General features: G+C 43.0%; 1 protein-coding gene across 3 annotated transcripts in view; it reads right to left on the bottom strand.

Annotated features, from left to right (window-relative positions):
- Nucleotides 1-16,838: 16,838 nt before the first annotated feature.
- SLC6A11 (solute carrier family 6 member 11) overlaps nt 16,839-25,841 on the bottom strand; it is a 109,602-nt gene continuing 100,599 nt past the window's right edge. For all 3 annotated transcript variants that reach the window (XM_075432752.1, XM_075432750.1, XM_075432751.1), the window contains exons 13-15: nt 24,918-25,018; nt 23,399-23,569; nt 16,839-20,441 (exon numbers count right to left, since the gene is read on the bottom strand). In XM_075432752.1, the coding sequence (XP_075288867.1) occupies nt 20,289-20,441; nt 23,399-23,569; nt 24,918-25,018 (425 nt within the window). In that variant the 3' untranslated portion in view covers nt 16,839-20,288. The remainder of the gene's footprint in view (nt 20,442-23,398; nt 23,570-24,917; nt 25,019-25,841) is intronic.

Below are 25,841 nucleotides of genomic sequence, written 5' to 3'. Positions count from 1 at the left end.
ATCAAGAGGAGCAGCTCCAGTTTGAAGTCTTACAACACAACACAATACAACACGCTTTACCAAAAGCAATATTTGTGCTCTGGAAGAGCACAGTGTGCTATCTGTGATTGCCAGCCTCTCACTGATAAGAGCTGCATGAATTCTTTATCTAAACCCACAAATAACTGGAAAATTTAAGGAAAAAAAAAAGCAGTCAAGCTAAACGCTTGCTCTCTGAACTGGTATCAGGCATCCAAGGCCTAGACTTACATCATTTTCAGTTTCACCTTCATGCTGCGTAACCTCACATTTACAGTGCTGTGTCTCAGCCCATGTCCCATTTTATTGCATTATAGCAGCAGGACAATTAGATACGAGCAAACCATTTCAACAAAACAAGAAACTAGCCAAAACCTTCCACCTGTGTTTAGGTTTCCACTGATATTCAGAAAGATTTTTAAAGGGTGGTGTGTTTTTCCATAGGTGTACAAGGCAAGAATCTAAAAATAGGATATTTCAATTCCTAAAGCCTGTCATTTTCTGCTTTTAACTGGAAATGGGACATCTAAAGACAGCAGGGCTGTCCTGTGTCAGATTTGAACCAACTCAGAAAAGTTCCAGTGAGTTCTTAAATTGCCCATGACTTCTGGGCTCACTGACCCTGGGATACTCCAGAGTGCACTCAGAAGTCACTCTGGATATAGAGGAGATCTCACCCAAATAAGAATTGTCAGTATCAAACCCTGAAGCAGCAAGTATTAAGCTGCCCTTTTTTAAAAAAAAAAAAAAAGAAAAATAAAAGAAACAAGAGTAGATGTTTCAGTTCTGGCACCATTAAAGAGAAATCAAGTATAGGTATAGAAAATTACTCCATTTCCACCAAGCACATATAGATATACACGTGACCATCTGTTTATATGCACACTCACACATACCTACAAATATACATAAACGAAAAATCTTCTTATGAACTGCAGAAAGTGCAGCACAGTCCCCACCTTTTCTAGAGCCCTGGTCCAAGCAGTGAAAGTCTGCAAATCATTTGCAAACCTGGGCTGTTCAGTGGCTGAGAAATTGGCTGGACGGTCACATCCAGAGGGTAGTGGCAAGTGGCTCAATGCACAGATGGAGATCAGTGACAAGTGGTGTCCCCTCAGGGGTCCATATTAGGACCAGTACTGTTTAATATCTTCATCAATGACAGACAGGGGATCAAGCACACCCTCAGCAGAGAATGCTGAGTGGTGCTGTCAACACGCCCGAGGGACAGGACCTGGACAAAGTCAAGAACTGGGCCATGTGAACCTCGTGGGGTTCAACAAGGCCAAGTGCAAGGCCCTGCACCTGGGTCAGGACAAGCCCAAATATCAATACAGGCTGGAGGATGAAGGGATTGAGAGTAGCCATGAGGAGAAGGACTTGAGGATGAGAAGCTGGACATGAGCCACCAATATGTGCTCGCAGCCCAGAAAGCCAACTATATCCTGGGCTGCATTAAAAGAAGCATGGCCAGCAGGGCAAGGGAGGGGATTCTGCCACTCTGCTCCGCTCTGGTAAGACCCCCCAGGAGTCCTGCATCCAGCTCTGGAGCCCTCAGCACAGGACAGACCTGGACCTGTTGGAGCAGGGCCAGAGGAGACCATAAAGATGATCCAAGGGCTGGAGCACCTCTGCTACAAGGACAGGCCAAGAGAGTTGGTGGTGTTCAGCCTGGAGAAGAGAAGGCTGCGGGGACACCTTACAGCAGCCTTTCAATACTTAAAGGGGGCTTATAAGCAAGGTGGCAACAGACCTTTCATAGAATCATAGAAAGTTTTGGGTCAGAAGGGACCCCTAGAGGTCATTAGTCCAACCCCCCTGCAGCGAGCAGGGACACCGCTAACTAGATCAGGTTGCTCAGAGCCCTGTCCAACCTGGTCTTGAATGTTTCCAGGGATGGGGCCTCCACTACCTCTCTGGGCAACCCGTTCCAGTGTTTCACCACCCTCATTGTAAAGAATTTCTTCCTTATATCCAGCCTAAACCTACCCTGTTTTAGTTTAAAACCATTACCCCTTGTCCTGTCACTGTTGTCTCTACTAAAAAGATTGTCCCCATCTTTCCTATAGGCTCCCTTTAAGTACTGAAAGGCTGCAATCAGGTCTCCCTGCAGCCTTCTCTTCTCCAGGCTGAACAAGCCCCACACTCTCAGCCTGTCCTCATAGGAGAGGTGCTCCAGCCCTCGGATCATTTCATCTTTGTCAGGGCCTGTTGCAGTAGGACAAGGGATGATGGTTTTAAGCTAAAAGAAGGTAGATTTAGACTAGGTAGAAGTAAATTCTTCACTATGAGGGTGGTGAGGCACTGGCCCACATTGCCCAGAGAGGCACTCAATGCCCCATCCCTGGAAACATTCAAGGCCAGGTTGGATGCAGCTCTGAGCAACCTGATCTAGTTGAAGATGTCCCTGCTCATTGGAGAGAGGTTGGACTAGACAGCCTTTAAAGGTCCTTTCCAACCCAAAGCATTCTATGATTCATTGTGCACAGTAGGCTCTTAGTCTGTGGCTCTAACTGGACTTTAACATTACAATGCAAATTTAATAATCATAATGATCTCAGTCCACATGAGCATGAGCTTAAACTTGCACAAGAAACTGATAACCTTTTAACTATGTCGGGCTGAGCGCAGAGTTTGTAGCTTTACCTGTATTCAGGAGAGCTCTCGCTTGCAAACATTTCACAATGCACTGCAGATACAAAAATTAAGCTTAGCCCAGAAGCACAATCTTGCCATTTTGCTTTAAGAACTCAGCTAGATTAAGCAGGAAGATTTCAATGAAATCTCTTAAGCAGATTTTCATGGAGGTAACAAACTTTTCATGGAAAGCCTTTCTAGGCTACTCACCCTGCAAATTTCTCTTCAGGAGATTTGTTCATCCAGATTTACGAGAGTTACGAAAATATATATATGCATGAGAACAGGTACTGCTAGCAGAATGACAGACATTGCTCAAAGCAGAAAGTGGCCTCATCTTGATAGGAACCTTGGTTCCTTCCTGGCTTTGTTCATAATTCCAGTTTAGGGAATGTTTATATATACTGGAAACCTGTTTAGATGGTGCTGAGGTGGCTTTAAGCTACTTGCACAGGCCCAAGGCTCTGGTATCCTTCCCAAGCTGATACAATAAGCTAAATGAAACTCTTGGCTAGTACAATGCACACCCTAGAACTCACAACTGAACTACCTCCCGTGAGAAGATCAGTGACAATCTGCACTCATTTGTAGAAAGCGCTTTAAGGTATTCTGGAGTGAACAAGAGCTGGAGAAGAAAATCTTGTAAATTAGTAAATACTGTTTTAAGGAACAAGTCAGCTTGGACATTAGCCTAGGCCTGCTTTACTGTTCTGTAGAACCAAGGTTTGTATTACACTAAGGATGGAGCAGTTTCCCAACCTAATGGATGTAGCAGATTGTCACATGCGTTGGCTAGACCCAAGGAGATCCAACTTCAGACAAGTAGTGTCTCATGTTTCGCTTGCATCATTAAAGACTTCAACCTGAGCTATGTCCCACAAAGAGTAACACATACCCTTTAATATTTTGGATGGCAAGAATGACATAATAATGCGAGCCATCCTTTTAGGAAAGGGATCAACTGCTAGTAAGGACTTTTGTTACTGCTTCGGGCAGGTAAGTTGGTGATGTTCATGACAGTTTGAGCCATTTGTGGTTTGTAACACCTGCTGTTAAGTGGACCAAACAATCAGCCAACATAATCAAGCTCCTAATCAGGAAAGTAACCAAAATGCCTTGAAACAGACCACAACTACCCATTACCATTTTTTTAATTTTTGTTTAAATCAAACTATGGCAAGGTGTGGTAAAAGATAGTACCTTTTTAATGCCCTACAGAGGAAGTTGCCAAAGTGAGGCAAGGTATTAACAGATTTATCACTAAATGAGGCCATTCTTTAGCAAATAAAACATGACATCTGTGTGGTGTTTAGATAATAGAGGAAGAATAGTGCAAGAAGAGGCATGCACTGTGTCACCACTGCCTCAAGAACTTGTATTTAGCACCACCACTACCCCCAACTCCCCAGCAGTTAAGTTTTTGGAAGAGAGTATCATAGAACCCTGAAAAAAAGTATCACTGATATCTGACTCCTTACAGAGCCGTCTGCCAGCAGCCTTTCAGTCTTTCCAGGTTAAACAGTTGAATCTCTTCCCACCTGAGACAGAAGGGGGTACCACAAAAGTCAAAGCATATTTCTGCTCGGATTCACAAGCCTGCAAGATGTGGATCAGGCTGTGTTCTCAGTATTTCTTTCTTGTCACATTCAGTCGCAAAACTAAATGTGCATCTAAGCCTAACATATCCAGTCCTCCTAAATAGGTGTAAATGGTGTTTTTGTAGGGACTACAACATCAATCCATATAGCTCCTCCAATATTAAATCTCAATGGGAATATTTTCAGAATAGCGTGCAAGTCCCATCTTCAATGACAGCCATTACACATGCAATGGGGAGAGAGATACAAGCTGGGGGTTTTGCCTGAGGAGAGAGGTCTGTGCCTTGCATTTTATATTAATGAGGTTTTGAAAACCTGGAAATGTCCAGGAGGACTATATTTTTCCGCCCATTTAAATGAATGATAAAGAGGCACACGGGGAAAATAAAGTCCCCTTCCTGACACTTATTAAAAGGGTTGAGCTCTTTATGTATCATCAGGGAAACATTCATTGATTTCACAGAGATGAGCTGGGTAATGGAATTCAGAGCTTTTGAGTTGTAGCCACTAAGTCAACTGCAGGTCATTAACAACAAAAGATAATCACCCCAATTGCTTTTTGGCAGTATGTGAAGCTAGCTTACATCACTAATGCAGATCTCACCATGACCTCATTTTGTATCACCTCTTCAAAAAGAGCCCCAAACTACAATTTCTAGGATGGTCCCACTGAGATTTCTACTGGTATCCAAATTCATGACAAACAACCACCCAAATAAAGCTATACCAGGAAATATTGTACGGCATACCAAAACCATCTATTACAGGGCTCAAGTTAAATGAGAAGTTATATGACTCAGTCAACTAATTATGTAATTTTAATTTCATACAGTGCGTTGACATTCTGTTCTATTGTATGACATGTGAAAATTATCCAATTCACATATTTCAGCAGTACTTGGTGGATCTTCTAGCCATCTGTATCTGATATTAGATATATTTCAGGAGGAATTAGTAAGTCTATTTAAATTTTAAGCAGTGGCTGCAGCCTCTGTGCAAACATTTCAAGACTCTTTCATACCAAGAGTAAAAGCTACTTTGCCCCTGCTAAGGTGAAAAAGGTAGGCAGAAGTAGTCCAGTCTGTGTGAAAGTGAGCATGGTCAGCGTTTCAAGCAGGTTAGCCAGGACAGAAAGGGTGGCAGAATGACAACAGATGTGTTCAGCAGAGATCAAGATGTCACTGTGACTCAAGGAAGGATCAGCTGTACCTGGACAGTTTAAAATACATTATCTAAGTTACTCTTACAGTCTTTCAGCAATGAAGATTCTCTACTGGTGTACTTTAGCACTTCTCTACCCTCCCTAGCATCCAGAGAAGATGCTTATCTATCTCTATTAAAAGCACCCATCCTCAATTCATAGCTTTTGCTGATGACTTGTCTTTTTCCATGACTCGGGTTCTCCTTGCAGCAACTTAACCCCATTACTTATTGTTCTGTCCTCAGCTGAGTCCCCTCTCTACTGAGGCATTTTATATGTGAGGCTCATAATGGCAGAACTCTTGGTCCCTGAGCTAAATTATCCTTTGCCAGATTACTGACCTACAACTGCTTGCCACTCTTTGAAAATGGAAAGTTGAGGAGAGGGTTACGTTCTATTGACTTTTAACTGGATTTGAACACTCAGCTTCCATGCTTTCCGCTGAAATTCTTAAACATGTGTGGGCATGGGACAGAAAAATAGTCGGAGTTGACACTTGCCTCGCTTCTTAGCCCAAAATAATGCATCCAACAAAGTAAGATTCTAGAAGAAAAATCCTGAAAAATTCAAGATTATAGATTCAATGTTGATTTGTCATCCATGGATTACTAAAAGAAACCTAGTTGTCTTTTGCCTGATGCAACACTTGAGATGTCAATGGCTTTTTCATGACACAGCTAATATGGCAACTTCTATGTTATCTTGCCTCCTTTTGCTGAGGAATCGGGAGTTTAACAGGCTGTACACTGTTTTATAATGGAAGTTTAAAGATTTGTACTGCCAAAGTACTGTGAGCATTGTTAGAGTGACATCCAGTGGCATATAGTTTTCTTGCTTGTGGCAACGTGGCAGATAAATCTGTTTGTGTACTAGCAACTTTAAAAACATTTCTTTTCATGATCCCGTAACTTAGACATTAGAAGGAAATGCATCAGCTGAAGTCTTCAGATTCAGTTGCCTGAAGTAGGATACGTAAATAGGTTTTTAATGTGCCTACATGAATGAGCTGCTAGCACTGAGAAAAGCAGAACCTCCGCTTTGTTACTGGATTTTGCAGACACCTGAAACTTCTGAAGAGCATGAATCTAGTACCCAGTTCTGCAAATCCCAGCTTGTTGCTTTCAAAGACCACTTTAAGACAGTTATCTCAGAAAATTCCTAAATGTACGCATTTATGAAATAACTAGATAGTCTGCTGGAAATTGCAGAATTAAAACCCAAGAAAATATAATCTCTTCTGTCACAGCTTTTTTAAATGAGCTACTGTGACATAAAAGGCATTAGAACCTCAAAAATAGATCCCTGTAGACATCTTTTCCCCCAAGTCCTGGAAAAAGGAACCTAGCAGGGCAAGTCAGGGGTAGACTTGAAGGAAGGTTCAACATCACAGGAAAAAAGGCTGGTGATTGCAGGCCAAGCTAATATTTATCAGTAGAAGGCAGCCACCATGTTTTGAGCAGGGGAGAAAGCCCACCTAAATTAATTCTTTACTGGTCAAAAAACCAGCAGGCAGACACAAAAACAGTTCGAAGGCATCTTTGCCCTTCTCCACACAGGGCACACTAAAAATATGTAAGACTTAAATCTGAGGTAGAAGTCACATGCTGGAAAGGAAGCATTGGATCAGCTTGGCCTTGTTTTGCCATTCCGCTAAGAGTTATGGCCTGTACTGCCACCTACTTCTGCTTGCTGATGTTTAAGATGGAGTCATTGTTTTATTTAGCACATATGAACAGACATGCCCCATCTCTCAACCAATTTCAACATTGGGTGTTAGTTTAAACATCCTTCTATACAGCTGGATGGCAGAATCATGCTCCGTCCAGCAAATATTGTTTTTATTTGAAACAAGTTTTGCATTGGTATGAATAATATACTTCATACGAGTCCAGACCCTTGGTGTAAACTGGTAGTGCAAAGAACAGCATAAAAAGGAAAAAAAGGGAGTCTCGGGACACATGACTACTAGAGGTGATCCCATTTTCTTATTTCATGTATTGCCAACTTTTCTGATCTTTGTAACTAACTTTTCCCATTGAGAAGGTATTAAATCACAGAGGAAACTACATCCTTCCTAAGCTTATGGGGGACATTTTCCTCCTAGCTTGGTCTCCAACTGCTTTGAAAACACTTTTGCCAGGCAGCAGGAGAAACCAAAATGAGTACTGTACTTCAAGCAAGGGGCCAATTTTAAGGTCATGATAGAAAATGAGATGAAACAAATCCAATTGCACCTTGGCAGCAGCTGGAGACTCAGTCTACCATAGCAGAGGACTGATGTATCTGCTGAACTGTATGGTGCTACCGAGTGAGGTCACTGAGGATCAAATTCTTAATGCAATTTCTTTTGGGGGAGGAGAGGAAAAGTGTGCATATGAGGTGAGCCTTAGGCCAACTGCATGTACGTCAGGCAGGAGGAAAGTTGCACATAGTGAGCATGAACTTTTCCAAGAAAGAAGCCGCTGGAGTGGAGAGACAGATTGTCTCAGAGCAACTGTCAAGACAAAACCCTGAAAAGTAACAGCAAAACAGGCTAGTGTATTTCTCTCTCTTCCTCCCTCCTTCCCCACACTGTTCTTGGCACAAAAGGGAGGAATGTAGAAAAATTGTCGGGGGCCAACAGAGCTAGTCCCCACTGAGCTGAGGTCTCAGTGCTGACAGTTTTACAGAAGTTAAATCCTAGAATTCAGTTTTCCTTTCTCCAAGTAAACATGGCTAACGCAGGAGAGGAACTGGAAAGAGTGCTTTGAGAGACAAAAAAGTTACGCTTATTAACATGTTGCCAAACAAATCGGTTGTAATGAATAAGATCATTGCTGATAGTTGCTCAGTTAATTTACTATTCCTGACTTCTTCACAGGTGTTCACGTCTGATTCTTCTTGGCATGCATTTTACTCCTAACATTTGATACATAACATTACTCACGTGATGAGAGATCGGTTGCAGACTCTAGCTGTAGACCAGTATCTCAAGTCTTACAGAAAAATTGTAAATCCAATGCAAGCCAAGCTTTCCTGCTAGAACGCTAACGGGCAGAGCCCTACACTGCCACTGACTTGCTAGAAAACACCCTGGCTCTGAGCACATTCCTAAGCTGCCTCATGCCTTCAGCATGAAGGCCTAAAATAGCATCTTTTTACATGAATTAAAAGAGGCATCAGTATATCCCAGGTAAAGCACGGCACAGCATGCAGCAGTTTCACAACAGTGAAGAGTTTCCTGTGTAAATTTTCTTACTGCAGCAGGAGGAGCACTACTGCGTATCACACAAGGAATCTGTAGCAGAAATGAGGACTTAATTTAGTAGTCTCTGCATTTTGCATTACATACACAAAAGTATAGGCAAAGTAGAGCCTTTTCTCAAATGATTACAAGAACATAAACCTCTCCCTTTCTTTATATACGTTTGCACGTCTAGCGTGACAGCAGAATTTATGTTCAGCCTCCATCAATCTGCAGTAATGTTGTGCTATATAAGCAGAAAAAAAGCTATTTCTGGTAAAACAGGTACAAGGATAATGCCACACAGCTGGTGCTTTATATGCTCTCCTTTGCGTCCTGCTTTTCTTCTACAAGCTTCATGGTGCTAGAGACTCGAATGTACAACAAACACAGCTTAACAAGCAATACAAAATTTGCTTCAAAAGACAAAATTGCTGAAGCAACTTTAGACATTTTCAGAAACAAATGTTGTTCAGACAAATCTAGTTTTGACATGCACCCCAAAAATAACCATGTCAGACTCAGAATTTACATCTACATAAAGAAGGTTAATGAACCAGACAAATTGTACTGCACAGGAAACAAATGCCAAATATTGCTCTTAGCTTTTCATGTGAGTCAGTGGCTGCTGTGGGAATGGGGGTACTAAAATAAATAGTACCACACACTCAGTGCAGTTGGAACATTCCAAAATGCCACGAAGCTGTCAGTCTGCATGTCAGAATCGATGTGCAAGCTTGTCAGGAGAGAGGCAGGGTAAATTTGGAGCTTTAAACCATCGCCATCTTTTACAGTTGTGTATTAGCAGTAATGTAAGGAAGGCCTCCTTATGACTGCAAATCAGGCTCTTGACTCAGATCTGCACTGTAATTACCTTTTCATGTGAAATTTGTAAGGAATACGTATTTATTTGTGCCTGAAAAAGAAAAACCCTAGTCAGAGGTGACAAAACAATTCAGATTATTTGAAGATGCTCAGGTCTCCAATCCAAGATTAATCTTGGAAGCATTAAGAAGATTTGGGGGAAGGGGGGGGGGGGGGTTGAGAAAGCAGAAGAACAGTTTTAACTGATACTGACAGAAACTTCAGTTCAGCAATGCAGCCACTTTGAAGAATCACAGAATCCCTAGGGCAAATCCAAGGGTCCAAGCTCCATTTTTAATCAGCTGTTTCAAAGAACTCTCATAAATTAGAGCTGGAGGTCCAGCTGCACACCTGCTTTAATGAGAAACCTCCCACTAACTTCTGTGGTCTCTCAGTTCAAGCCTCAATGTGAATTACTCCTTGCTTGACTTTTTTAGCATTGTCCTGCCCAATCTCAGGTGGCTTTTTTCCTCTCAGACAGCTACTTTTTAGGTCTGTTCAAAGAATAAGTAGAGATACTGAAAGCTTTGCTTTATGGGCACATGCACACACAATTAAATACATATCTGCACCTTGTTCCAATTTTCCTTTCCCTGCTGCTTATCAAGTACATCTCATCACCTCACATCTGTATACAAAGCTGTCTACAGGTACTAATTATACCCTCTTCTAATTTAATAGGAGGTGGGAGGTTTGCTTCAGCTGTTAATTCTCTGATTCCCAAACACTCAATGAAGCATCTAGGAACCATAGTCATGGCTGAGGATTGGCTGACAGTGGGGACATCTTAGTTGTGTGCATGGAAGATGATATTCCGAGATGCTCTCCAAAAATATTTGACTGGATTCAGATAGAGCAAGAATAATGTGAGGAATAAGAGTCAAATTCAAATTTGACTTTCAAGGTTCAACAAGACCTGAGCAACAGATCCATATATCTACTTTATATGAAAGAGTGACCTTGGAATGAAACTGGTTTTACTGGGTGAACTGGCTGTTGGAGTGCATGTCTGTTTTGGTGGTTTTGTTTGTTTGTTTTTAAGTGAAACATGGTTCATCTTAGATCCACTGATTCATAACAGTTTTCTACAAGTATCCCCAAAGATCTGAAGCAACCCTAACTTACTTTATTACATTTAAGAATATAACAACTTGAAGAAAACCCAAATTAAATGAGTGACCACATTAAAAATATTACTAGCTACATTTTAACAGTGCTGGATGTGGGAGAAGAAAGATAGTTCCCTTGCATCTTGGTTCATACAGCCTAAAATTCACTTGTTTCAACTGCTGACAAGAAAGCTGTGGTCCTGCACTGTCAGTGACTGCTGTAGACACCAACATCCCCGAGTCCCTATGGATACAGGCAATCCTGAACTCCGAAATTGCTTCAGGGTAAAACTACATACATGTAGGATGCAATTAATTCCATCTATTTTATATTCAGTACAAATATGAGAATTTTTGGGCACTACAAATAATTATGTTGTCTCTACACAGTGTTTTTGACTGTTTGACAGCAGAGGTTTTGGGGAAGTGGAAGAAAAATCTCTGCAGCAGCTAATACATGAACAATTCCAGTTGACACCTGCATTTTAGGTGTGCAGGGACATACAAGCTAGCGACCTCTGGTAGCATTCTTTGAAAAGATGCCTTCAGTGAAGGCCAACAAGGAAGCACTGAAGAGCTCACCACTCTCACAGCGCAGCAGCAGCAGAACTGACTGCCCCAGCTCAGTGCAAGGCATCACACCACAAATGCTTACAAACATCTGCTTTTTGTGGCTTGAGAAGATAAAATTAATTATGAGAATTACTCAGCAAAAGTCAGGTGAGGCTTAGTAGTGTTACCATCTAGACCAACTCGGAGACACAGATAAGATTGTAAACACTTGAGAGTGATCACACTGGTAATATTTTCTCGTACATTTTCCAAAAGCCACATCGCTGCCTATTTTCTGGTAACTTGATTCCTTGCTGGATATTTGTCTGTTCAATGCCAAGCATGACACCCTTATTTTCCTTGTCTTCTCTATTTCACATGGAAATTACAATTTAATTCTGCACCAAAAAATAATGGCATGAAAGATTGCTTTTCTCTTGAGAACACTACAACAACTGTTTAAGATAATGATTTGGATATGGTAGCAATGCCTCTCAGTCACCGAGAACAAAAAATTGTTGTGCACGTCTACCTTCTCTTTTCCACAGAATAAGCTGTGGTTGTCCTTTTTCTTTATACCACACATTATTTCCCATTCTCTTAAACACCTATACTATTGCAGTCTCACGGCCAACTCTTAACACCGAAATGGCAGCTTCAGCATGAAACTTTGGGGATATTTAATAAAAAAGAAACTTTCCTACAGTTGCTATGTAAAGACCAGAAATGCATTCTTCTCAGGACAGTTACGGTCTAAGGAAACCTCTCTTGACTCCTTGTCCTCCGGTTCAGTTGCTGAGCTGCAGGGACAAACCGATTTTATGCTGGCACGTGCTGCCACCTAATGCTCTGGAAACCAACTCTTCTGACGAACAGAATCAGAACTGCATCAAAAAGGGTACAGCTGCAGCGAGGCCTTGCAGACCCAAGTACCTAAAGCAGCACGTGCCGAGCGCAGGTAAGGCACTAGCAAACGCCGCAGGCAACAGTGTGCGGGGTGGCCGGACACAAACCCTGCGGGGGCTGCCCAAGAGCTGACCCCCAGCACCACAGGAACACAGGGAGAGGCCCCTTTCTGGGGCACCCACCCAGCAGGGGGGCTGCTGCGGGTGCCTCAGCTCCCTGCCCCCACCAGGAAAGGAACCTGCCCCAGCGGACTCCTCTACATCATTGTGTGGGACAGTGGAGAGGCTGTAAACAGCATAAATGATTTTCCCCACTTTCAGTTCTGAAACTGAAGTTTCAGCTAGGGGAAATCCAATTTTTAAGTCACATATTCATTATTTCCATCAATATGGAGTCATAGTCTCTGTGTTTCAGCTAATTGCATGTAAATGAAGAATGGTAGCTGCTGCAAGAAAGCAGCATTCCAGTGTGCCAAAAGCACTGGCTTCACCAAGCGTAAGCATTCCTCAGACAGTTCTATTAGTCCATGATCTTACCACAGTAGCTTTTATTTAGTAACCAATCCAGAGATGCAGTAGCAAATTTACTGCTCTCAGTGCTGTATCTTCACTCCATCCTACCTGCAGATTACTTCCCAAAACAGAACTAGCAGTTTCCAATACAGAACTGTCTATTAGAGCATTCAATATTTTCAGACAAACCTCCAAAACTCTACAAAAGCACAGGTACATTAGACTCCTTCAGCTGAACAGACAAAAGCTTGCGTTTACCCTGCCCTGGTACACCAAGTCACAGGACATCCAAGCCCACACAGACTAGCGAGGTACAACAGGGCTACATCAGACCAGGTGTTAGAGCCACAACATAAACATGCAAGGCTTTAAGAACATTTGCTGAAAAAATCCTTCAACTCCAGAGAACTTTAAACCATCTTACTTGAATGATCTAAATAATTAGGATTTTTTTAGCTAGCAACAGCACTGGAATACATGGAGCAGGCTTACAATTTAAATTGTGCATGGGTGGGATAGCTAATACAGGAACTTGGGGAGATTAAGCTAGGCAAGGGTAGGAATAATTGAAGAACAACCTGCACATTCTGTAGCCCAAATGCTGCAACAACTTTGCCAGTTTAGGTCATGGCACACAAAGACCTCCAATACAATCCAGAAATCCACAAAAGCCCACAGATTGATTCCAGAAGTCACAATGCCAGAAAGCCAGTTGAGATGAAACTGTCACCCACCCCACACTTCCCAATCCCTACCTGCTGCATCCTTGCGTGAGGTGAAAGAGGTGACCACCGCTGCCTTCATAGAGTCAGCTCCAACAGGCATCCACAGCAACATAACACCTCCTCCAAAAACCACCTTCCCCCTGCCATCCCTTATATAACTTTCCTTTCTTTCCCCACCATGGTTGCCATGTGCTGTCAATTACCTTTAATTACTCCAATCAGCTAATAGCCTCCAACGCCACCACTTTCTCCTCCTCCTCCTCCTGAGAAGCAGAGATTATCCTGAAAGGCACTGCAGAGGAAGCACAGGTGTGCAGAAGGGGAAGGAGGGAAGTGGTAGCTACAGAAGCAGGAGGCCTGAAAGCTTGAGGAGGAGGTGAAGGAGAAGTCTGTGCCACAGGAACCCAGGTGTTCCATGAAGTCTGAGGCAGAAACTTGGCAACCAAGCAGGGACTTTTAAACATAACCTGGGCTAGTTTTCTGGAAAGAATGTCTAAAAATAAGCAGTAAAAGTTAAAAGCTGATTTAAATGTCACTTGTAGTACCTCCTGCTTTATTCCCTGCAGACTACACAAAGGGATTAGTTGTCCTTTGCTTGTCCTAACAGCCTGTTCTTCTCTTGATTCTGCTTACTAACTTGGTACTTTGGATTGTAATTCTTGCCTGCATTTCAACACAGACAACAAAACTAATTTCACTGGAAAAGGAAAAAACCCAAAACACAAAACCAAAGAAACCTGCTAAAGCCCAAAATAATTTCTAGGCATGTTTCTGTTGAAGTTCGTAGATCTGTTCTTCCAAATTAATTAATCAATGGTAAGAGTAGGCCTCGCTTACAAAGAACCACAGTGTTCTGGCATGCCTACGAAAACAGAGCCCGAAGTAAGAGGGTGCTGGCAGCAGCTCCTGACCCACCACTGGGCAGCTGAGCTCGCTCGGGCTGTGAAGCCCAGGTGTGCCGATTTGCAGGTGGAGGGCTGTGAACACAGAAACAACCCGGCAGCTCCTGTCACATAAGAATAAACCCCGTAATACCTTTCCCAAACGCATGAGGCTTGTGAAGGCACAAGCGGTACGATGTCTCGACTGTGTCCCTTCACCATGCTTCCTCTCGCCTTCTTCCATTCTGCCTCTCACTCGTGCGTGTGGGTGCTGGGGCTTCCTGACGCCATTGCTGACCCGAGCACAGCTCAACTCCACGTCACTGGCTGTGCCGAACTAGAACTGGCCCCCGAGGTGTCTGCATCAGTAGCTGCAGTTTGCTCTTTTGAGCACGGCATGCCTTAATCGCATTGCAGACAGCTTTTAGCCCTTCGGGAAGCAGAGAGGAGTGATTCATCTGTGTGTAGTATGATAAGTAAGTGAGTGTTTTCATGTAAATAAAAGGAGATCAGCCAGAGCTCTGAGTGTTTCTTATGTTGTACAATAACATTTACGAAAAGCTGTGGTGCCTCGTAAGTGCTGTAGTAAGTGCTAGGAACGGATAGTGGCATTGACTGACTGACTGATAAAAACAGAAAGCATTTCCCACTATTTTGTCACTCACCATTTATAGCAAGGAACTCTTGCCTCTCCTTAGGCTTCTCTTCTTGTTTAACTGAAATACCACAGTAGCAAGGACCCTGTCATTTTAAAAGCCACGGACCTCATCATGATGTAAAAGGACCCTCTCCAGCAGCTGACAGTAAGATCTTGTGAGAAACAGGAGCCTGGTTGTGGCTTCTACCATGCTCTATAATAGCACTACAAACAATTGCTGGCAAGACATTTCTTGGAACGTGCGAAGGTTTTTGTTCCTTCCACTTAGGACAATGTGTGATACTGACTCAGCAGGGCCAACAATACAGCTCAGGGCTGTTCTCTTTGCAGGATGGGCAAGCACAGGAGATGATCGAGGCAACTGAGGAGGGCAAATGCAGAGAATCAGCCTGAAAGCCCAAGAGCAGCCTTCTGCAACCAATGCGAGCATGGCCAGCCAACAAGGAGATGGATGTGACTGGCATTCAGAACAGCTTGAGGGAGTCCAGGATGTGGCTGAGGTTGGTTGCAGCTCTCGGAGAACAAAGGTTAAAAAACATGAAGGAGCTGATCCTTTTAAAATTAAAGAATGTAAGAAAAGGGGTGTGCAACTCTTCCCTCAAATTCTCACTTCAAATCAGCACCCACGTCTGGGCCCCTTTTGCTGTCTGAGCAGTTGTGGTTATGCCTTCTCAAGCTTTTCAAGCCTTCTCCAAACCATTTATAAAAGAATCTCAGCCAATTTTCTCCTTTTTTATGTCTGTCTTGGTGCAAATTTTCACATCTTCTTCCAGCCAAATGTCCAAGTATGATCCACCAGGACGTTTTTGATCTAGTCAGAAATTGGTATTTTTAGAAGTTTTCACTAGACTTGCTGCTGCACTGTGGATGACCAAGTTCAGGTATTCCTCTGAATGGGGAGCCAGCAACATCTGAGGCCAAATTTCCTAACACGTTCAGATTTACTCAATATTTAGTTGCAAGATGGGGCCGAGAACCGTGTAAAGCTGCCTGGCTGGATCCTAGGTCTGCCACGGGCTGCTGCTGTCGGTGCAAGGACATCAGCCCTGGGAAGAGGGCACATGTCCTTCCTGTGGAATGCTTGCTGCTGGGCAGAGTAGTTGGTACAGTCAGAGAGGAATTGAAAAACTTTGTCAAAATCCATAGCACATTTTCCTTATTATAGCCATGCATTGTTAATCAAGAGGAGAAATAGTCTCTGAGAAAGGATTTTCGTTTCCTGTGGGGCCGGCTACTAGATAACAGGGTGCTGCAGGGTAGAGAATCAGAATTTTTCATCAGTGTGTCATGTACTAAAGCAAGCATTTTTCCCTGTACACGGGCCACTGAAGAAAGAAGAGTCTAAAAGCATAAAATCACAGTACAAAAGATCATCAAAGAGAGAGCGCACTGGCCTGTGACTGAGGCCGTGGTCAGGAGGTTATTTTCATCCGGCCTGATGCATGCAGCAGCTGGAGGATGTAGTTCACCTTTCCACGGTATCTCCGTTCAGCACCAGCACACGTATGGCCCGGCACTAAGCTAGAGCTGCCAAGAACTAACCGTGGGCTTCTGCTGGGTGAAGTTCCAGCAGCAGATGGGTTCCTGAGGTGGCTCTGTCTGTGGCTCTCCTAACACTGCCAGCGGCCGCAGCGAAACACAGCCAGAAGTGGGGAGGGATGGGGGTAGGGAGAGGAAAGTGGCGGCAGGTCTGCACTTTTCCATGGCAACCTGGATTTGTATTAAATAACAGCGACATTAAGTTGTGAGGTAAGGAAACTTCAGTTTGTTTCAGCCAAAGATTGACTGGATGAGCTCAAAGAAGTTGCTAAATCTTCTCTTGTTTCTAAGTTCCCCAGTTAAAATCAAGGGACATATGTCTGCCCTAACAGGGTAGTTATGATTATTTGTTAGGTGAGGGTCATATAAAACACACTGATATAAACTAAAATACACAGAATGGGTTTTGCCCATTTCCTTTAATTTTTGAAAACAGGTAAGTAGACGAGATCTTGTGCCCTTCAAAACCAAACAGAATCTTTCTTTATGTAAAATGTTACATAAACCTTAGTGTTTGTTCATTTTTATTGTATTATTTTTAATAATACTGCAGATATTTCAGAAAAGGGCAATATTGTTTCTACCGCATAAAAAAAATCATCACGATATAGTTGGTTTTTGCATTTTCCCCTTCATATTGTTTCAGACCCCCCCCCCAACAAAACAGAAATACTATTAGGAAATTTACCCTCCCACATCCCTCCCCACAAAAGAAAAATATTTTTTTAAAAATCAGTAAAGTGTTAAACAAGTCAGATATGAAATGCACACATTTACAAGCACAGCACATTAGTAATACTGCGTAACACTTTTGACCACGCCAAGCCCTATGTATGTGTATAAAGCTACGGGTGCGGCGGTTCATAGCAGCAGCACAGGAAGCACGTTCCATACGAAGTACATGGTTCCTGGGGAGACATTTGGACGAGTACAACGGTTCAAAGTACATCAACAAGCTAAAACGCACAAGCCCATTTTTTCTGCTACAGCAGTGTGTGTTATGATTCAAAGGGCAACCGTGACTTGTCTGGGATTTTCACTGTGTCTGGTGGCTGGCCAGGTGGGTCGTGCAGGCTCCACCTCCTGGCACACTTTACTGGTAAACATTCATGAGGAACCCTGGTTGCTGACAAGAACTGCATTGAAATCAAGGCCAGGCGTGACCTAACAACGCATCTACATTTGCACATCCTTCACCAATAAGAAAATGGGTTGATGCTTACTCTGGGAGGGAACATAACCCATCCCAAGGCCCACCTGTGGCTTTGGGGCCTTAGCTCTGCAGCTCTGGTGGGTGGAGAGAAAGACCAGAAAGGGATGACACTGGATTAGAAAGATTTATGACTCAGAACTTCCAAAAATGTTAAGGTTTTGGAGTGGGCATTTTTTCAATGTCTTGAGCTTTCAGTTGCGCCACTGGATTTTCTGTAGTTACAGAACTCAATCAGCAGATTCAGTTCTGGGAGCATTTCTCTTCCTGAAGTACCATTTTCCAGTGGGACTGTGATTTTCATTGGTAGCCTCAAGTTCTGGACGCCAAGCTGAAGACTCCTGCTGAGGGAGGCCAGCATTCACGAGATGATGGTTCTGTACCTTCATAAAGGCAGGCTCCTTCAGAATGTGCTTTCCTAAGCACCTAACGATGGAGTCATGCAAAAGCAAGCAGGACTTAAAATATTTGAAGTAGAATTGTGGTAGAGAAGTTCTCTTAGACATCCACCTCACCACATGAAAAGTACAAGTAAGATGAAGTAAAATTAAACAGATCTATTAGATTTAATGATGTGACTTGAGACAAAGTGATTCTATGAAAATGCTTTTTTAAGAGGTAACCATAAAACCTCAAATAAATGCTGACTACATGTACAGTTCTGTGTAATATTAGGATACACTTAGTGACCTCTGGTGAAATGTTTTCCCCTGTAGAAGGCCAGCAGCCACTTCTGTTTCTGATAACTCCAGATGCTGGTAGCTGAGCTTTGGTGATTTTGAATTGCAGAGAAGACATCAGATTTTATGACATTTCTTCTGAGCTGTCTCAGGCTGTTGCTTGTCTCTCCCCATCAAATACTGTGCAGTGTAGTACAGTATTCCTCCACAGGTATCTTATACAACCATTAAATAAAAAACCAGGACAAGAGAAAAAAATAATTGTCCAGAACAAATAACAGGGTTTGGAACACTGGCAGAAGGAAAAAAAAAAACCCAAGAGATATCATAGAGATTTTGATACTGGGACTAGTATTTGCATACCTCATGGTAACAACCATCCATCAGTTGGGTTCACGTACAAAATCTGTTTTAAATCAGAGGGAGTCAGTTCACACAACTGATAGAATAAAAAGGCCTGATATCACAAACCCAGTACTGCTCCTTTGCGAAACAGAGAAGTCACAACATCCCTATCGATTCCTTCATCTGCACCGTATAGAAATTACTTCCTGGAACTCTTGTGGTGATTCATCTTCCCAGGGAAGCGGTGGATTCCTTGACACTGGACATATCTAAGATTTGGCTGGATAGGGTGCTGGGTCATCTTGTCCAGACTGTGCTTTTGCCAAGAAAAGTTGGACCAAATGATCCTTGAGGTCCCTTCGAACCTGGCATCCGATGATTCCATGATTAAGGACCAATTACTCTAGCCTTCCGCCAAATAAACTCCTATTCTGACCTCTGTGCAACCCTCGATACCATTCAGGGTAGAGCAATCAAGGCCTAACCTGAGAGTATCTAGAAAGTACCATGAACATGAGAAAAGCTGTATAGGGCTACACACCGTCATTAGAGGATCCGTGATTTCTTTTGAGGGTCATAAATAGATGTACAGACAGACAGACAGAGAGGCCAAGGTATGCACAGCTCTAAACCTGCTCTGTTTTTTCCTCGGAACATACACAAAATAATCTTGATCTCCTGTTATACAGCGTGCACGAACACATTTCACTTCAGGGGATGCGAAGTGTCAACCAAAATGAAGTACTGGCCACCCAGACACTAAAGAAAATGGAAAAGCTTTAGAGGCCTCCTGAAGCAGCACACAGCATCTCAGAGACCATTAACTTACAAAGGCAGCAAAATTCATAGCTCATAAGAAATATTCTCTGTCCAATCTCCAGAAAAACAGTGACGCAGAAGTGGGCCCATTCCACCGCATTTTTAGACCTGCTGAAGCAAAGGGAGGGTGGAGGGAAGGCGGCCAGAGCAGCTGAGGTGGTGCTTCCGGGGCCTTCACAGCCCTTGCCCTGAAAGGAGAGCTCTGTTAGGCGCCAAATGCCGTCTGGCAGCTGCCCCGGCCTAGGGAGAGGCGGAATCGCACGCAGCCTGGCACAAAGCCGCTGGCCCCCGCCGGGAAGGCTCCCTCTGCGCTGGACCTCGGATACAGCCCGCATTTAGAGAGCAAAATGCAACAGCAGGCACTGCTCATCCCCCCACCCCCTCGCAGCTTCTTCCAGTAGAAACAACAGGACATTCCGGTCCCCTTTATATACATACATTAAAAGCTGAAATGGTCTGAAATGCTTACAGATTAGAACACATATATCTATACAACATTACACCTGCCAGAAATCAAAGGAGAAAAGTTTTACAGCACATTATACAGGTCCCTCTAACTTCTAAAAAAACATTTACTGAAATCACCATATTACAAGAAATCATCACTAACAGACCATATAATACTATTTCTTTTTCTTTTACATAGTCATTACTTATATAGTAATTTAAAAAATCACTTTTAAACAAGTATACAATTTTCACTTTAAAATTAACTGGTTAATAAAATTCTGTGCAAAACAAGCCAGCCTCTATAATTAAGTGAATTTATTTATTTATTTATACAAAAAATAAAACAAAAAAGATAGTTCTTTCAGAAATGTGTCTCCTTTTCTGTAATGGTTGAAATGGTGCCATCTCCTTTCAGTTTGGCATCGCAGTCATTTATTGCTGCAATGTAGGCTCCTCCTCCAAGTTTCCCTCTCATTTTCAGATCTGAGCAAGGTGTAATCAACTTCCTAAATTTCTAGAAAATTTCAGAAAATGGAAGTCATTATCTTTTTCTTGGTTACAGACACACATTTCTTAAACAGATTAACTATAAAACCTCTTCTCCTGCATGTCTGCTTCTCCCTTCCCTGTTCTAGATACATCCATGAAAGCATATGCCAGAGAGTTCTTCACAAATCACACCAGACCACAGGCTAGAGAACGAAGTCAAAGACAAAGTGAATTTTCGTGCTGATTTGAAGTAACATTCCCTTCCATGAAGAAATTCTGCACAATGCTCTGGGTAAGGCCTGTTACATGGGTATGTCTTGTTTCTCATGTAAGTCAATAGATACATATTCAAAAAAATAAATAAGAGACTGCCAAAGCATATTAAACTACAATAAAAAACAAAAGAAAAATATACGTGTTCAGCTGAGAAATTTTTTTCTAGCAATAACGTCAGTAGCAACATTGCTGCTTACAGCTTGGAGAGCAGAGATGTCGAGGGAGTTGGCTTCCTGAGAAGCTCCCAGCTGTAATTAAAAAACCCCTCTCATCGTTCATGTACGGAAAAGATAACGACCTGTCTGCAGTGCGTCAAACTACAAGACAACGCAAAACAACCTTCTATAAACAAAGTCTGCTTACTTGGGGAGACAGGGTAAGGTTGATGCATTATGGAAATATCTAATGTTATCTTTATCAATGATCTGGATGAGGGGATCGAGTACTCCCTCAGTAAGTTTGCAGATGACACCAAGCTGGGTGGGAGTGTCGATCTGCTCGAGGGCAGGAAGGCTCTGCAGAGGAATCTGGACAGAGTGGATTGATGGGCCGAGGCCAACTGTGTGAGGTTCAACAAGGCCAAAAGCTGGGTCCTGTACTTGGGTCACAACAACCCCACGCAACGCTACAGGCTTGGGGAAGAGTGGCTGGAGAGCTGCCTGGCAGAAAAGGACCTGGGGGTGTTGGTCAACAGCTGGCTGACCATGAGCCAGCAGTGTGCCCAGGTGGCCAAGAAGGCCAGTGGCATCCTGGCTTGGATCAGGAATGGTGTGGCCAGCAGGAGGAGGGAGGTGATCGTGCCCCTGTACTCAGTACTGGTGAGGCCGCACCTGGAGTACTGTGTTCAGTTTTGGGCCCCTCACTACAAGAAGGACATTGAGGGGCTGGAGCATGTCCAGAGAAGGGCAACGAGGCTGCTGAGGGGTCTAGAGAACAAGTCTGATGAGGAGCGGCTGAGGGAGCTGGGGCTGTTTAGCCTGGCAAAGAAGAGGCTGAGGGGGGACCTTATTGCTCTCTACAGCTACCTGAAAGTAGAGTGTAGTGCGGCGGGTGTTGGTCTCTTCTCCCAGGTAACTAGTGATAGGACGAAAGGAAATGGCCTCAAGTTGTGTCATGGGAGGTTCAGATTGGATATTAGGAAAAATTTCTTTACTGCAAGAGTGATCAGGCATTGGACCAGGCTGCCCAGGGCAGTGGTGGAGTCACCGTCCCTGGATGTATTGAAAAGACCTGCAGATGTGATTCTCAGGGACATGGTTTAGTGGTGGAGTTAGCAGTATTAGGTTAATGGTTGGACTTGATGATCTTAAAGGTCTTTTCCAACCTAAATGATTCTATGATTCTATTATTGTGGTGTTAAGATTTGTGCAAAACTTCCTCTTCTAACATACTAAGAAAACTATATTGTAGACAACTCATTTTTTGTTTATATACCCACAGTAAAGATTTCCTAGGTAGTCCCCAGGCCATATTTAATCAGCTTAATGGAGTCATTTCAATATGGACTGCCATCAGCTAGCACAATAAATTGCATGTTAGCTTCTCCATTCAAGAAAGCAGTAACTGTGACATTGAGATATACTCGGATATATTCAGCTGTCACACCCTTTGGTCCTGAGTGGCGCATAACTTTGGAAGGGTGGGTATACACCGAGAGATCTTTCAAAAGCGTTAGATACATTAATGAGCCCCAGGCACCCTAGACACTGAAATTCCTACTGTCTTGTTCTTCACATTGGGATGATCTTAGAGAATATCAGAAAGACCGAGAAAGCATGAAAGGGACTGAATAAAGTTCCCTCCACATATGTATTGGGAGAGAAGGAGGCCATACTGGGATATACGTTTACTGACTAGTATCTAAGGAACTCCAGATGACAGAACCAGGCTTTTCTGCAATATGAGAAATCCCAGATGGCCAAATAATATTTATATTCTTGTTTCTTCCATTATAGTCATCTTCACTGTCTTCCTTTGGAGAAAAGGTCTTATATTTAATAATCTTAACCTCAGCCTAGACCTGAGATAACCTGATACCAAATGTTAGTAAATTGCACTGAATATTTCTTTTTGCCTCTGTTTCTCACTTAGAGAATTGTAATCAGGAAAACTGTCCAGAAAACATATGTGTTTGCTACCCAGCTCCTGGAGGAAAACCCTGGCAGCACAAACATCAGCTACCAAAACCATGGAAAGAAGGCAGCTGACCTGAATGAATGGTTGGTACCAACCTTCTTGAGGGATTTAGCTGATCTTACAGACATTTTAAGCTACAAATTGAGCAGGAACAGAGCACCTGAAAGCTATGGTATAGGTTAGTTTACCACAGGCTGAAGTCAGTGAAGGCAAAAAAAAAAAGAAATTAGGAAGAAGTTTTGCCTAGGACAGTGGTTGAGTCACCATCCCTGGAGGTGTTTAAAATACATGTAGGTGTGGTGCTTAGGGCCACGGTTTAGCGGTATTTACGGTTGGACTCAATGATCTTAAGGGTCTCTTCCAACCTAAATGATTCTGTGTTTCTAAGAAAATAGAGAACATTCAGATGCCTCTTTCCACCAGTGACTGAGAGGCCTAACCCAAGCTGCCACTGGAACAGGTACGTGGCATTGTTTTTTTGATTAAACTGTGCTTAGTCTCATGCCGGTGAGGATTCACACTCCTTTCCCACTTCTTTTTCAGTATCATTAATCTGAAAATATATCTTACCTCTATGAAAGTGCCTTCTGTCTTCCACAGTTTAATGCAAATCCACAAAGGGATACAGATCATGGAAGAGAGCGCCATCATCCACCCTATGCCATAGCCCCAGTCAGGGTATATATAGACATTGTTGTATTTCAAAGGCTTGTATTTCACCAGGAAAAAGATGAAGATTCCCTGAAATAAGTGGAGAAACGTATTAGTGGTGTTTGGAAAAACACCGCCTACGTAACAAGAAAATGACTGACTGTCTAGGCAAGGCCAGTTTCCCTAAAGATGGAAAGTAGAAGTAAGCTTTTCAGTCAGAGAAAAAAAAAAACAACAGACAGCAATATCTATGTACGGCTTAAATAATATGTCTGAGTACCTTCCACGGATATAAACAACCTTTCAAGTTTAAATCCTATTTACATCTCAATGACAATAAAACCTGCACTTTGATGGCAAACAGTATCTGGGCAGGAAAGATTAAGTTTTGCTACCATGAACCAGCTGTGATTAAGTAACACAAGCTGCGTCTCTCCAACCTGTCATGATGAAAAAGGAAAGCCAAAATTCTCACAGTTGCCTTAATCCACTGCCTGTATCCGCAGTTCTGCAGGCCAACTCTTTCATCCTTTCAAAAGCTCAAATCTATCTGTCTAAATTCGACAGGTGTCTAATCAAGCAGTTTGGACCATTTAAAGTTATGAACTATAGAGAAGTTACTATGTACTTTTCTCTGAAGTGGTGAAAAGAGCGTACACGAGCAAATGATATTAAGTTCATTTCAGAGTTTGTAAAAATGAGTCAGAAATTTTCCCAAGTTTGCAACTGAACTGGCAGAGCTCAAGGAAACCAGGATCTCCAGGTGCCCCAGCATCTGTGGTTTTGCAGTTGCGATCATATCTGTATTGGAGAACTGGAAGCATCTATTCCGCACGCACTTGTGGGTCAAATTTATGGGCAATCTGGTCATGCTCCTTTTGTAATTTTGTCCCTGTGATGTAGCGACGGCAGACTGTGAGAGCTGGCACCAGTATTGCTACCTTCTGGTAAGGCCAATTCCTTCCCCTTCTCCATGCATATGAGATGTGCTTTTGGCCTCTTCTACTACTTTTGCTAGAAGGAAAAATGTCCTGTCTTCTTTGAAAAATGTCTACTCTCCCAAAGAGAGGGAAGGAAATAGGAAGCCGGAGCAGCAAGGAAACCAGCACAAGTCTGGAGGAGCTTGAGTTATGCTGGGTAGACACCAGGTATACTACTGATGCAGTGAAAAAAAGCCTCCATTGTACTGGGAAATGTTCATTTAGGGCCCTGAGTTTATTTTTTTCCTATTATTTTATATACTAAGATCTCTCACACTTCACAGAATACTGAACAATTTTTACAGAACCTACAGAGTGCTTTTTAACTAAAACACGCTACAAATCAATAGGCATTTTTCTCAACCATTGTGAACCATTAGCAGCAGGAAAATTTGAAAAATATGCACAGAAACCCCTCTTTATGTCTATAACAAGTTATTAGGATATTCTATACTTACTGCGCAAATACCTGGAGTCAGGACCATCCAGCACCATTTAATCAATGACAGTGGTTTGTACCCAATCATATCTTCAATGTTATCGTAAAAGCGATTGCTGCCTGCCCAAAAAAACCCAAATGAAAAGCAGATGTAGAATGTACACGTCGGGTTGTACAGGTCAGTATTTAAAACAGCAAAGAGAAAAACATCGCTTCTGACAGAGCTGCAAAGGCTGAAGCTGTTCCCTCGTTCCCTGACACATACATGTCTCTGTCATCTGCTCCATGACAGATGGCAGAGATCGCTGCCTACATCTGCATCTGACCAACACGAACAGAGTAGGAGCAGGCGAGCTGTCAGACAGAAATGGCTTCTGGCCAGCAACAGTCTGAGCAAGCCCAGTTAAAGAGTAACGTGTGAATCCATAGGTAGCTGGGGACATGGGTGATCTGAACTTCATACATTGCTTTAGAGAGTAAATGGTCAGTGCTTTGTGAGCAAAAAATGCTTGAGGGCGTAACCATGAACATACCCAGCACTGTGGTGGCTTTCTCCTGACTTTGCTGACAGACAGAAACAGCAGAGCCAGGGACACCACTGTGTCCCTTTTGTGGTAATGAGGCATGAACTCAAGAGGGCTGCTTCAAGTGCATCAGTGGCAAACGGCAGAGTAGGGAAAACGTGGACCGCTGCTGCATGAGGTGGGCGCCCCGGTGACGGAGGATACAGAGAAGGCGGAGTTACTGAATGCCTTCTTTGCTTCCGTCCTTACTGCTAAGGCGGCGCTCAGGCATCCCAGTCCCTGGAGGTAAGAGGCAAAGCCTGCAGAAAGCAAGACTTTCCTTTGGTTGAGGAGGATCGGGCTAGAGATCATTTAAGCAAAGTGGACACACACAAATCCATGGGCCTGGATGGAATGCACCCATGAGTGCTGAGGGAGCT

Source organism: Opisthocomus hoazin, chromosome 11, assembly GCF_030867145.1.
Source record: "Opisthocomus hoazin isolate bOpiHoa1 chromosome 11, bOpiHoa1.hap1, whole genome shotgun sequence".
NCBI classification, from domain to species: domain Eukaryota; kingdom Metazoa; phylum Chordata; class Aves; order Opisthocomiformes; family Opisthocomidae; genus Opisthocomus; species Opisthocomus hoazin.
This window is presented reverse-complemented; position numbering and strand designations above follow the sequence as displayed.